The sequence below is a fragment of the Meleagris gallopavo genome, chromosome 26, assembly GCF_000146605.3.
Source record: "Meleagris gallopavo isolate NT-WF06-2002-E0010 breed Aviagen turkey brand Nicholas breeding stock chromosome 26, Turkey_5.1, whole genome shotgun sequence".
Lineage (NCBI taxonomy): Eukaryota > Metazoa > Chordata > Aves > Galliformes > Phasianidae > Meleagris > Meleagris gallopavo.
In genome coordinates this window covers 488,200-502,230 of record NC_015036.2, presented here as the reverse complement: position 1 = coordinate 502,230, position 14,031 = coordinate 488,200, and the positions used below count along the sequence as shown (strand labels likewise).

The following is a 14,031-nucleotide window of genomic DNA, read 5'->3' as shown; positions in this document are numbered from 1 at the left end:
AGTTGTTGAGCAGCCAAGTTCAGACTGGAAGGAAAGGATGAGGATGCAGAAAAAAGGGGAAAAAAAAGACAAAGAAAAAAGAGAGGTGGGGGTTTCCCTGGACAGGGATCAGAGTGCTTTGCAGCCACATCTGTGGCTGAGCTCCCCAGTCCGGAGCAGAGGGACCAATGCAGGCACTCAGGATGCTGACATCTGCCCGCTCCTTCCCCAGATGGACCGGGGTGAGTTCCAGCAGGACTCGGTGCTGAAGCAGCTCGAGGTGCTCAAGGAGGAGGAGAAGGAGTTCCAAAACCTAAAGGTGAGCCCTGGGACGCAGCCACCCCCCCACATTCCAACTCCAGGCTGCCTGCCCTGGTAATGCCTGCTGTGCCACCCCGTCCCCACGCTGGGTGAGATGCTGGGGTGCCACCAGCACTGCCGTCTGCTCCCTTTGAGGAACCCACGGTGCGGGGGAGCGGGTTGTGTAGCGTGGGGTGCCCCAGTAAGATGGAAGGGAGTTGGGGTGACCCCACCAATAGCCCCCACCCGCCCACAGGACCCCACCAACGGCTACTACAGCGTCAACACCTTCAAGGAGCACCACTCCACGCCCACCATCTCACTGTCGGGCTGCCCTGCGGACCTGCGGCCGGCCGGCAAGCAGCGCGTGCCCACGGGCATGTCCTTCACCAACATCTACAGCACGCTGAGCGGGCAGAGCCGCCTCTACGACTACAGCCAGCGCTTCGTGCTGGGCATGGGCAGCAGCTCCATCGAGCTGTGCGAGCGGGAGTTCCAGCGCGGCTCCATGAGCGACAGCAGCTCCTTCCTCGACACGCAGTGTGACAGCAGCATCAGCAGCAGCGGCAAGCAGGACGGCTACGTGCAGTTTGACAAGGCCAGCAAAGCCTCCGCCTCGTCCTCCCACCATTCCCAGTCTTCGTCCCAAAATTCGGACCCCAGCCGGCCCCTGCAGAGGCGGATGCAGACGCACGTTTGAACCGCGGGGGACGATGCGGTCCCCGTGGGGCTGTGGACCCTCCGCTGGGACAGCGGTGCTGGAATCAGGACCCCAGGAGTGGGGCGATGGGGCTGAGCACAACCCGCTGAGGACACAGGGCTTGGGGACGCCGCCACCCCCATGCCCACCCCACTGCTCCACTTGCCCCCACCCAGCCCCCTTCCTTCCTTCTTGGTGTTCAGTGTCCATAATTATAGAGTCCGTTTTGGGGGGTCCCATCGTGTGGGATTTGGGGTGGGGGGAACACGCCAGCAGGGATGGGGACCCCCCCGAGTGCCCCGGGAAGGGCCTCACCACGCTGTATGGCGGGCAATACAAGAGGTGTTTCTCGTGGCATGCCTGGGCTGATGGCCTCGCGCCATGAGGACTGCAATGGCAGTGTCTTTTGGGTGGCCCCAACAGGAGCTTGGTGGTGGGGCCGTACGGTATGTGGGCTCAGGGGCTGACCGATGGATGGGGAAACTGAGGCATGGGAATGGCTACAGCCAGGGCGATGCCACTGGTGACGCAGGAGCCAGGACAACGTGTTGGGGAAACAGCAGGTAAGGACCCAGCAGGTAGGGAGGGGACACGGGTGCTGGGACACAGAGCACAAGGGGACACACAAACACAGGGACATGGAGACAGGAACATGAGGACATGGTGACATGGTTATAAGGACAGTGCCTGGAGTTATAGGGCCAGCGCTCAGGGCAGAGGAACACAGTTGGGGGGACACTAGGGGACTTGGAGACATAGCGTACTCACAGGGACACATGGACATGTGCATGGGGATGGGGACATGAACAGGGACACTGGGACCAGGCACAGAGACGCTTGAGGACAAGGGGACACAGTCGCACAGCAGGGCAAGAGTGGAGTCTCAGTCACTCCCTCACCCCCACTCCAGCCCCAGCACGAAACGCCCAGCCCAGTCGCACCAGGACCTTTATTGGGTGCCAGCAGGAGCCCCCCAACACCCCGAGGTCCATGGGTCCCAGGGCCCCCCTTCCCCAAATCCCTGGGGGATGCAGGATCCCATGTGAGCAAGGCGCCCATGGTGGGACAAAAGGCACCTTTGGGGAGGGGGAGTCCCCCCCTGCACGAGGCCACAGAGGAGGGAGGCCCCATGATAAATAATCTTTTAAATTAATTAAATTAATCTGCACCGCCGTGTCATCCCCACACCCCCCATGGGCCACCCAGGGGTGCTGCAGGGCTGAGCCCCCCACACCAGCACTAAGGCATGGGGCTGGGCCAACGCGTAGAAAGAAAATAAAAAAAGGGAGGGGGGAGAATGGAGGAATTAAATATTTAGGGTGTCCAGCTGGGAGGGGCTGCAACTCAGCCTCCTACCCCCGGGGGACTCCCCCAGGACCCCCCCACTCAGCCCCTCCTCAGGCTCCTCATCCCAAATGCAAGAGTATCCACAGGAAGAGGGGGGGCTCCAATGCACCCTGCCGCGCCCCCCAGACCTGCTGGGGGGAGGTTCCCTCCATCCTCCCCAGAATCCCTCCCCAGTCCTCACTAGTTTCAGTGTTTCCATACGAAAAGTCCCCGTTGAGGGGCTCCCTGCGCCCCCGGGGCCGGCAAGCCGGCGTGGCCCCACAGTGCCACCAGCATCACGATGTGGGCACAGTGACAGCAGCTGCTCCAGGACCACCGCGGGCTCCGAGGGGGGGACGTGTCCCTGCGCAGCCCCATTGCACTCAGAAGTAGGTGAGGTTCTTGACCAGGCCCAGCTCCAGCATGCGCTTGATGGCCACCGCCTCATGTGAGATGTTGTGCTCCGAGGCCTGTGGACAGCAGGAAGGGGTGAAACCAGAGCTGGGGGGGGGGACAGGCACAGTGTGGGGACACTTACAGCCATGGACTTGAGCGTGATCTGCTCGTAGTAGTGGATGGTTTGCTTCTTGTTGGCCGAGTCGGGGTAACCGAAGCCTGCAATGTGCACCAGGTCACAGAAGTGGAGAGCCAAGGTGATGGCCAACAGCCCTGTGGTTGGTTTCTGGGGGAAAGATGGAGAAGCCATGGGGAGAATCCCAAAACCCAAACCTCCCACAGGATACAGGGACAGCAGCATCCTCCTGCCGGGTTGAAACCCATTAATAATCCCACAAATACACAACAGGTTTGGCGCAGAGATGCTCGGCAGTTACAAAGCCACGCCATTACCTGCTTGACCTTCCGTGGCTGCTTCATGGGGAGGCTGAGCAGTTTAGCAGCAGTTACTTCCATGTAGTACGGGTTGAGGATGCGCACTTGCTCCGGGTTGGCATCCCAGATCAATGGGGGCTGCTTCCAAAAGCCTTTACGAACCTGGAAGGGGATGGAGACCTCCTGCTAAGAGATGAATCCCCCCCAGCGCTGGGGTGAAGGCACAGCCACCAGGGACGGGCTGACCCTGTGGGTACCGGTTCCCAACCACACTTGCCCTCTTCTTGTCGTTGAGGATGGCCTCCATCCACTGGAAGTCCATGGGCTTGAAGGGCACCAGCACCAGCAGCGTGTTGGGGTTGTTCTCTGCCTGGGGGTCGAAGTGGGCTGACTCAGGGTAGAAGAGCCGCATGGTGGTCTTGGAGCCCACATCCTGCTCATAGCCGTGCACCGGGGCGTTGTTCAGCCTGGGGCACGGGGATGTTGCTCAGTGGGTGATGAGTGACACGTGGCAGGAACCTGCCGATGGCACCGGGCAAGGATGGGCGGCCCACAGGGACACCCAGGGCTGTACCTGATCACCACATCATAGGTGTTGATGGTGTCCCCCATGGAGCTGTTGCGGAGCCGGTGCCCATTGCCCACCACCACGCACCTCCGGCACTTCAGGCTGCGGGGGAAAAGCAGCACCTGAGCCAGATGTGCTCAGAAACGATCACCTCTTTAACCTCAGAGGGGTTTCAGCCCTGCCTTCGCTACACTGCAAAGCTCCCCGTACACCATCCCTACTCCCAGGTGGCCGAGCTGGCCAGGTCTCTGGCGATGCCTGAGCACAACTTCACATGCAAATGTCACAGCCCCAAGGGTAACTCCTGCTGCATTACCTCTGGATGCTCTCGGGCAGCGAGTAACTGGTGACCGACAGCAGGCGCAGGAGGACATCCTCTGCAAAGCAACAGCCGGGAAAGTGACCACAGCCCAGCAGCACCTCAGTGCCCACCCATCCCCGTGTGGCCTCTAACCCCCACGGCCCACACCTGGGGATCCATTAAATGCGCCCCCGCTTTCGTAGGGACCACAAACAGGGAAGCAGACACCCACGGACGGACAGACAGACGCCCCCACTGTACTCAGGGAGGCGGTGGCTCACCGCTGCCTTTGGTGCCATAGGGCAGCTCATAGAGCGACGGCGTCCTCACCCAGAAGTAATCCTTCAGCTGCAGGAAGAGCGGGCGGTCCCTCGTGTAGCTGCAAGGAGCGGGGGAGGGGGGTGAGCCTGAGGGATGGGGACCCTGTGCCCCGGGGACCCCCTCCCAGAACTCACTTCCCTATGAGCTGTGCTGCCTTCCTCTCCACCTCCCCAGAGGGACACACGGTCTTGTTCTCTTGCACAGGGAAATAAAAGCTGCAAAGGGAGAGATTAGACGCAGTGCCCACTCCTCCCCCCAGGAAAAGCAGGAAGTTGTTTTTGCTGCTCGCCCCCCAGGCTGTGCAAACACAACCGGAGCTGTGGGGTATCCAGCCCCTGTGTTCTGCCAGGGTTGGGATCAGCAGCACGCTGTGCCCTCACCCTGTGAATTGCACCCCCAGGGCTGCACATACCTGTCCTCCCGGTATATCGAGTACCACACCATCACCAGAAACAGCGCCAGCACTCCCAGTATCTTCCCTCCTGCGAGCCAAGAGAAGGGCTTCAGCACAGGGAAGGGAAGCAGGGAACGGAGGCGTGGGAACCTCGAGGACAGACAGCGAGGCAAGGGGCGCAGGGGAAGGAGAGCGCTCATATCCACCCCTGCTCTACATCCTTCCCTCCCGAAAGGCTTTCCCTCCTTCAGGAGGCTTCCCCACGCAGCACGCGGATCTCCCCAGCATCCCCGAGCCGAGCGCTCCGCGTGGCCGCTGGGTGTCAGCATCGGAGAGCGGCTCCGCTCCCGCGCCCCGAACATCCTCACCCGCATCCCGGGGAGGAGCGGCGCTCCGAGGAAGCGGTGCCGCTCGCGGCGGCTGGGCGGACGTCACAGGCGGTGGAAAACACCCGCCGCGATCTCGGTCCCGCCCGCCATCCCCTCCCCGCGTCCCGCACCGCGTCCCTAACGGTGCCAGGGCTGCGGGACGGGGCGGAAGAGCGACGCGGATGCCTGCGCGGTCCGTGCGTAGAGAGGGGGCGAAGGACAGATCCGACCCCCCACCCATACAGGCACCGAGAGGGGACGCTATGGGGTGCTGAACCCCCGCTGGGCGGGTAGAGGAAGGAGAGAAGAGAAACCCCACTTCGTGGGGAACAGCAAACGCGGGCACGATGCTCGCCCACCCCCGGCTCTACCCCGGCCCCAGTGTAACCCCACCAGAGCGAGCACCAAGCAGCCCCCAGGGCCCCCACAGGAGAGGGGCTGGCAGTGTGTGCAGCGAGGACTCACGAGACTTATTGATCATCTTTATCAGCAGGGCGGGCATCAGCCGAGGGCCGGAGCTCTCATCGCAGCCACTGCCGCTCACCTGGGGTGGGAGGGAGAGATGTGTGGGTCAGGGAGTCACTGAGGCTGGAGAAGACCCCTCTGATCCCCAGCCCACGTCCCTCAATGCCTCATCCCCAGTTCCTGAACGCCCCTAGCGTTGGTGACTCTCCTGCTGGCAGCTCTGCAGTGCAGCACCACCCATCCTGAGAGGAAATTGTTCCTAACATCCAATGTAACCCACGAGTGCAATCCCCAAATCCAGCACGGGAGAAGCTTCCCCCAGGAGATCCCACAAGGAGGAGCAGGACCCACCTGCACCTCCAAACCAGCGGTGCCACCAAGCTCTGCAGGTTTGTTCCAATTTAAACCCAAGTCTCCCTGACCTGCATTCAACAAAACGTCCCATTTCTACAGCCGGTTCCCCCCGAGATAATAAAAGCGTTAACGAGGGATCCCAAAGAGCTTCCGCCCTACAGATGTGAGCACACTGCAAACCACACAGCGCTCCGACCACTGACCCTTGGTGCCAGCAGAAACATCTCGCATGGAAAAGGCAGCGGGTGGGGAGGGCAGCACGGGTTTGCCACACAGTTCCTGGTCACTCATCTCTTTGCAATGCAAATGCCAGCGAGCGGCGGCACAGGGCATCCCTATGGAGGTCTGCGGGGCTGGGGATCAACTCACCATGGGGAGAAGATTTGGGGATCGCCCAAAGGAAAGCTCACTGCCCTCGAGGATGGCTCCAGCTCTGTGCCACGTAAATGGGCACCTCCAGCCCAACTTTCCCACCCCAGAGCACAACCTGCCCTTGGCACATCTCCCAGCAGGGTGTGGAGCTGCTTGCACTGCTGCATTCATCACCCAGGGCTGCACCGCAGCCACCGCCCGAGGGACGGCACGTCCTGGGGGAGCCGTCAGCCCACGGCAGCACAGAGCAGCCACAGCATGAGGGTTTTGGTGTCTCTCCAGGAAACAGATGATGGAGGGGAGAAGCAGGATGGACCACTGGAGCCCGGCTCTCACCTTCCTGATCACCAGTTGGAGGTAAGAGATGAGCACAAATTGAGACAGGATGTGGAGCACATAAGAACATGTTGACAGTGCTGATAAGGGATAGAAAAAGGTGGTGTTTGCTCCTTGAACAATCACCTGTCTGGTGCTGAATCTTATCTCCTCCATAAAGCACAGGTAGCAAACAAAGGGTAACGAGCCCTGAAACCTGATGTGGGCACCCAAAAAGGAAACGCATTTAGAGGAGGGATGGGAAACCCATGGATGCCCCATTGCTGTGCGCCCTACAGAGCTGCTCCCTGGGAGCCCGGAGCCAACACAGAGCAAAAATCCTTCCTGTTGGCTTCTGCCCCAGCACCAACTGCCAGCAGAGCCCTGCACAAGCGACGCTCCCCTCCCCAAGGGTGAGATGCTCCAGCAGCACTAAGCACACTCTCAGTCCGCTGTTTGCTTTTACATTCCAGCTCTCTTTAAATACTTCTCTTTTTTCCCTCCTCTTTGTGATCCTTCTCTCCAGGCTTGTAGGCACAAGCCAGCATTTATGCAAAACCAACCCAAGGCAAACAGAGACAGAGTGGTTTGGGGAGCAAAGCAGAGCACACCTGGCCCCACACGGAGGCCACGAAGGAGGGGTTTGGGAACGAACCCAGCCTGGCAGTGCCCGACCTACAGCAGCATCCCAAAGGATGGCGTGTGCAGACCCAGCCCACGTGGATGCTGGATGCTCGCTGCTCCCATAGCATCCCCAGGTGAGATGTAGGGTTTCTCCTCAAAGAGACGAGAAAAAGCCCCTTTTCTTTGATGTCTGCACAGCATTACCTCCACAACGCCCCAGGGCTGAGCGTTATCACCATGCTTAGAAGCCGTGCCAACGCATCGCCCTCGCCGTGGGCTGAAACTTTGGCACAAAGCTTCTCACCCCAGTGCTGCACAACAAACACCCAGCATGGATCAAACGGAACGCAGCAAACTGCCACAGGTCTGCAAGGAGCAGAATGCAGTGCCACAGCCCCGCTGCACACAAACCCCCACAGGTCCAAAGCAAAAGGTGCTCTGCTCCCCTGCACTCTACTCTGGGGCACGCTACCTCAGGGGTGCCCATCCTTTGGTGCCAGCAAGGGGGTCACAGAGCACACGGTATCTCTGTGTGTTTCCGTTGTAACTCAGAAATTTGGGAACAGAAGGCTGGTGCAGCAAGAAGACACCTCCCGTGCTACCCACCCCAGCACCGCTTGGCCAGAGAGCACCTCCACGGCTCACCCCACACACATGCAGGATTTTGGGGAACTGCAGCAGAGGTGGATTTGAAGGGGATCACAGTGAGAAACGGGCACTTCAGCAACCCCCACAGGCTCAGCAGAAGAACCCAGTGGACGTGGGTCCTGGCACTCCCCACCCCAGCGCTGCGCAATGGGCCACCCGCAGCCCTCCCCAGGCACTGAGAGCAGTGAGGTGGGGATGCAGGGGGAGCTGCAGCACCGATACGAAATCAAACAGCTCTGTGGGATTTATGGCTTCAATTACCGGAGGAATCCATCAGATGTCAGCTGGTTGCCTTGGCTGAGTGCACAGCACCATGGTGCGCCCAGCCGCTCCAGCAGCACCCCACTGCCAAGACCTCACCTCGCAGTGCTCCAAACAAGAGGGAGCGGACCAAGGGCCGCCCCCAGCCCCACGCACCCCTCGCTGCAGGCTGCTGGTGCAGGCTGGGTGGCATTGGCATTCCCACAGCAGCTCCTGCCTGGAGGAGACGCTCATTCCTCTGGGGATAAGGGATGCACACGGAACACAGTGTGGTTTGCCAAAAGGAGATGTGGGTTAGGCACGTATCCCGGCTCCAGGGTGGCTTTTGGCACACTCAGGTGGGAGCAGAGCCATCCCACCACCCAGGGGGTGGTACAGAGGTGATGGGGGGAGCACTGTGCTATGGGGGCAGAGGGGAAGAAACTAAAAAACAAATGGGGAACAGCTCCTCACCCTTCCCTGTCCCACCCATGGAGATTTTCCAGGCTGCGATGGAGACCTGGGCATCTTTATGGGGTGGCTCAACATCATCATGACCAGCTGCTGTAAAGAATGTTTAAAGCAAACTTAATTGACCTTGAAGAAGAAATACAGTGTTTCCTTGGCTCAGGATATCAGGGCCCTGTGAACAGCTAACCAAAGGTCTTTAATAGGAAAGAGAAGCTTCAGTTTTATGGGCAGCCGAAGCCTAAGCATAATGTTTACCTGTGACTAAGGAACAATGTGGGCTCCGCCAGAGCTCAGCCTCGGGCCACCCTTGACACATCCCAGGTCATAAAAACAAGATTTCCCCCCTGAAAATGCTCATAAAGTTGCCAAGACCCCTCCCTAAGCAGCACACAGCCTCCAGAAGGGCTGCAGCTCTCCAAAAATCAGCCACCAAAGCACACAGCCACAACCCAGCACAGGGACAGGGCGCCCGGCAGGGCCAGCAGTGACACCCAGCCCGACACCAGGGCTGACCCAGCACCCGCTGCACACAGCATCCATCCCCGGGAGCCACCAGCCAGGGGCTGCCAGAGGTGGCAGAGCGGAGAAGTGCCACCTGCTCCTGGGGACCTGGAACCCGTACTGGGGTCAGATGACCCCATCGGGACCGTCCCTACGGTGCCCCACAGCAGCACACGCAGACCCCACAGCATCACCCCACGGGTGCCCCCCCAAAGGTACTTACGGTCCTCCCACGTGGTGCGAGCAGAGGGGGCAGCAGCTCCGGGGGCTGCTGGGCTATGGGGCCATCCTCTCTTCCCCTGGTGAAGGAAAAAGGGAGAGCCTCAGTGTCAGGCTGGAGGATCTCGGGGCCCAGCACCGCTCACCGTGTGCTCAGCAGCTCTCTGCCCCCTTTGCTTTCCCCAAACTTCCACGTCCTCCCCGCAGTCTGGAGCATTAAAAATCCAATTCCTCCCAAGAAAACGTCCACGCACAGCAGCACCCCTTCAGCCTGCTCTGTTCCAGAGAAACTGCCTTCCCCACAGCTGCACTGCATCAGCCTTAATTACCCAGATAACGAGAAGCCAGGTGGGGTAAGGAGCCAACCCCAGCCACAGCAGGGCTCCTTCGCTGGGGTCAGGTGTGCGCCAGCATCGCGTTCCCAAGTGCGGGCTGGATTTTGGGTGGCCCGGGAGTGGAACGGGGACTGGAAAGGGAACGGGAGCTGCATCAGCCCATGTGGGTGCTGCTGGCCGAGGGGCAGGGAAGGTTTCCATCCCATCGGGGAAAAAGCCACGAGCACGGAGCGTTCTGCTGGAAACCATCAGAACCGAAGTGCAGCATGGAATGGAGTTGGTTTTGGCAAAATGAAATTTTGGAGGGGAAAAAGGGAAAAAAAAAAAAAAAGAAAAAAAAGAAATTCCAGCAGTGACGAAACATCCCATCCACAGCACCCGAACAAAAGGGCCTTTCTTCCCCACAGCCCATCCCACTCAAGCAGCCAAGCGCTGCTCCTGGCCAGGAGGTGGCGGGGGGACCTCAGCTCACAGCCGGGCAGCACCCGCAGCACAGAGACCTGCAGAGCACCTTCTGTGCCCCCACACCTGAGCTCCCGTGTGCATGGGACTGAGTCTGAGCACCGCACCCAGAGCCCAGCATTGCTGAGATGAGCGCACGGTTCTCTGCACCCATCTCAGTGCACGTGGGGCCCCACGGCCTCCCCTGCATTTTCAGCCCACACAGAATCACAGAATCACAGAATTGTAGGGGTTGGAAGGGACCTCTAGAGAGGTCCCATCCACTGCAGGAAAGCACGAGTGCATTCAGCAGGCAGCGGAGATGGCAGCCAGCTCTGCTACCTGCAGGAGCTCATCCCCACGAGCGCACCACCCCAGCACATGTGCTCCAGGCACTGCGTGACGCCCAAGGACGGGCTGCAGGGCAGGCAGCTGGTGCTGGAGCACAGCCTTTGTACCTCCGGCCGTAAGCTTCGTTAAGAAGAAGGTCCTCCTGGAGAGCTGCTGCAAAGCACTTCATGCAGTGCAGCACTGGGGGGGACGCTCCATGCCCCGCAGCCCCCCACCCTGAGAGGATGCTGCAGGGTCCCAACAGCCCATCAGCGCTCACCAACCCCAGCAGCACATTTCCCAGTCTCCCAGCATGAGTTTTGTCCCTTCCTACTGGCGCATGCCCCATCCCACCCCAGGCTGGTGGCTCCGAGCAGCCCCAGAACCTCTCCAATAGAGGCAAAGTGCAGCTTTCATTGCACCATCTGCACTTTTATCACATCATCTGCTCTTCCCTACGCCTCCGAGTTTCACAACATCTCCAAACCCACTGTGCAGGAACCTGCCTGCCCCCCACCGCCCAGATTACCCCAAACCTCCCCAGCGCAGCACAGCCTTAAGGATCAAACCCAGCAATCTCCCCCACACCCCTCAGCGATTCCACCAGATAACCCAAGCCCTTCTGCCCTGGACAGGCCGCCGTCCCCACGCTGCACTGTGGGCTGGGGTTCCCTACCCGTCCCGCTGATGGCTGCGTTTCCCTTTGCTCATTTTCCACCCATCTTTAATTCATTGACCGCTCGTTCCTCCCCGGCTCGATCAGGGCGGGCTGCTCCTGGAAGGCACTCTCCCTCCTCATGGCGAATCGAGTCGCTTTCTTTAGTAGAAAAAAAAACACAAAATAATGATCATAATCATAACCACAATAGAGCCAGAAGGGACACGTGCAGTGTCAGCCCCCCAACATCCCTCGGTTTGGGTACAGCCCCCTTCCTCCTCACATCGACCACCCCACCGCGTCCATCTCTCCACCCACACCACGCAATGAGCACAGAGAGGGATCCGGAGGAGTCCATCCCCGTGCAGATCCCCCCAGCACCGCAGCCATCACATCATCCCGGTTGCTATCCGCCAAAGGAGGGAGCACAGCCATGGGATGGGGATACACACAGATCTGCACTCAGTGCCCCCTCAGCAGGAGAGCAGCGGGGCCACTTCCTGGCCACAGGAAGAGGAGCAGGAAATTGCTGCGGTAGGGTGCAGAGCTGTAACTAACAGTGCAGCATCACCCAACGGCCTGCACTGCCCCACATCAGCCCGACCAGCTCTGAGCCACGTGAGGCATCAGCACCAAATGCTGCTGTCATCAAATGAACTTTTCTGCTTCTTCGTGGAGGGGAGCACTCCTTAATCCCACAAGCACAAAGGGCTCTGGCACCCAGCAAAGGTATGAGGACACCCAAGGCAAGGTAAATAACCACCGCCTCCCCAGGCGTAGGCAAGGCACGTGTACAGGAACTGGGCGCCATGGGTCCCCAGCGTATCACACCCTACAACCAGTGCTGAGCACCCAACCCAAAGCAAACGGGCAGGGAGACCCAGGAAGGGGCACAGTGCAGAGCAACAGCGAGCTGAACACCAGCCAGGGGGATAAGCTCTTTACAGTGGCCACAATTAAGGATTGTTTGATTAGCAGCTTAACCACCGCTGGAAAACCCTTGGTTTGGAGAAGGCCAAGAGCGGAGTTTTCCATCAGCAAAACCCCCAAATGCACTTTGGATGGGGAAATGAAGAGCTCCCCAGGGCAGGTTTGGTCCCACAGCCCGGGGTGACCGGAGACGTTTTGCAGGAAGAGCAGCCGGAGGAGTGGGAGCAGCATCTGGAAGTGATCGCATGAGAGCCTCTCCCAGCAGCGCGGCAGGGAATTCCAACGGCGTGAGCTCAGGTCCGGGGCTCCTCCAGGGAACCAGCAAGGAGCAAACGGAACAGAGCAGCGGGATGCAGAGCTGCCCGTCCCACCTGGGCGCAGCTCTGGGGCGCAGCTCTGCACGGAGCGCACACACATCCAGCTCCCTTTCGCTTTCTCGGAGCAAACCTCCACTCCCACACACAGCACACGCATGGGTTGGCAGCTGGGAACGGCAGGGATGAGCAGGATCTGGGCCCTTGATTTTTGTCTTTTTTCCCCTCTCCCAGAAGATGTAGGTTTCCTAGAAAAAGCCCCAGGAGCACAGCTTGCCCTGGGGCACCCGAGCGGAACAGGGAGTGAAGCAACCAGTATTACAATTTCCACAGCCAGGGCTGCGTGGATCCGCTCCCACAACAACGTGCAGAGACACATCCCAGTGCCATGGGGACGGCCGGGAGCCACCAGCACTGAGCACAGGGAGGGCACAATGGGAAACTCAACGAAGGCACTGAAGTCATCGCAGAGGCGTGCTTCCACCTGATGGATGGAGAAGGCACAAAGGCAAAACCCAACAAAGGCACCGTGGTCATCCTATCGCTGGGAAAGAGCTTAAATCTGCACTTCCATTTGATGGATGGATGCTGTGGTCACTGCCCCATCCCTGCCCCACACACCTGTGAGTATTGCTGGCACAGACGGACACCCCGAGCCTGGCAGCCTTCCTCCTTCCTACTGCCATCCCTCAGCACCTGTATCGCTGTGGGACTCAGAGCGCCGCTATCAACCTTTCACCCGGAGTTGGAGGAGCAAGCAGCCTTTAATAATGCAGATAATTAAGCACAGGTGTTAGGAAGAGTCCGGCAGCTCCCATCCTATGGCTGGTAGCAACGTCAGGAGCTCACTGCAGCTCAGATGTGCCCTGAAAGCGTTGGAGCTGCCAACAGCCGAGCAGGGCTGGGACCTCCCCAGGTCCTGTGGCACTGAGCTGCAGCACAAATCCAGCACGGTTCTCCAAATGCCGGGCGCTCAGCACCTCGTCTCACTGCCCACGGACCTCGGCCACCAAACACTGCACCCACACAGGAACAAAACAACCCCCCAGGGGAAGAATCCTTTTGTTCTCCGCTAAGAACAATGAGACCCCTCCAAACGCCGCTGCTCAGCGAGCAGAAAGCCTGCCGATGTTCCCCTTCGGGCTGAGCATCCTCGCGTCCCAGCGGGAAGGGCCGCAGGTCCCGCGCAGCGCGGGGGGGCTCCATTCCCACCGCTCCCCCAGGGCGCCGCGTTGGGCTCCGCATGCAGAGGATGCCGAGCGGCGGCAAAAGGCCTCGTCCCCAAACAACTCCCGCTCTGCTGCGCGGCCGCAACCGACAGCCAGCGGGGCGGCAGCTCCGAGCTCCATCCGCACGGATACACCGGGAGCGCTCCGGGGCTGCGCCGGCGTCGGGACCCCGAAGCCGCGCCCTACGAAACCAGAACAGCGCGGCGCTGCCCGGCCCCGCAGTGCCGCCGTCCCTCCAGCCGCGTGTCGATGTGCTCCGTGCTGGGGATCCTCACGGCAGCGCCCGGCAGACACAGCGCAGCCCGGTGTGCGCTCTGCTTTGCGGGGCTGCTTTGCGGGGCTGCTCCCCGGGCACGGCGATGCTCAGCGCCGCGCACAGTTTGCGTTCCGTCGCGCCTGGCCGCGCTCCCATTCACAACACAGAGATACACAGAAGCAAAGCATCGCATCCGACGCTCCGGCTCTGCCCCGCATCGCGGCCTCCGGCACCGCATCCC

General features: G+C 60.3%; 2 protein-coding genes across 3 annotated transcripts in view; one reads left to right on the top strand and one right to left on the bottom strand.

Moving 5' to 3' along the window:
• KIRREL3 (kirre like nephrin family adhesion molecule 3) overlaps positions 1-1,397 on the top strand; it is a 79,073-nt gene extending 77,676 nt beyond the window's left edge. For both annotated transcript variants that reach the window (XM_019622949.2, XM_010723575.3), the window contains 2 exons: positions 212-298; positions 536-1,397. In XM_019622949.2, coding sequence (XP_019478494.1) covers positions 212-298; positions 536-979 — 531 coding nt within the window. In that variant the 3' untranslated portion in view covers positions 980-1,397. The remainder of the gene's footprint in view (positions 1-211; positions 299-535) is intronic.
• Positions 1,398-1,793: 396 nt separating this feature from the next.
• Positions 1,794-11,245, bottom strand: ST3GAL4 (ST3 beta-galactoside alpha-2,3-sialyltransferase 4). The gene is made up of 12 exons (XM_003212645.4): positions 11,080-11,245; positions 9,302-9,377; positions 5,554-5,632; positions 4,739-4,808; positions 4,461-4,541; positions 4,287-4,384; positions 4,021-4,081; positions 3,711-3,806; positions 3,414-3,603; positions 3,155-3,298; positions 2,844-2,987; positions 1,794-2,775 (listed from the first exon to the last, which is right to left on the bottom strand). The coding sequence occupies exons 1-12, from the start codon at positions 11,112-11,114 to the stop codon at positions 2,689-2,691; spliced, it is 1,161 nt and encodes a 386-aa protein (XP_003212693.2). The 5' UTR covers positions 11,115-11,245; the 3' UTR covers positions 1,794-2,688.
• Between the last annotated feature and the right edge of the window lie 2,786 nt (positions 11,246-14,031).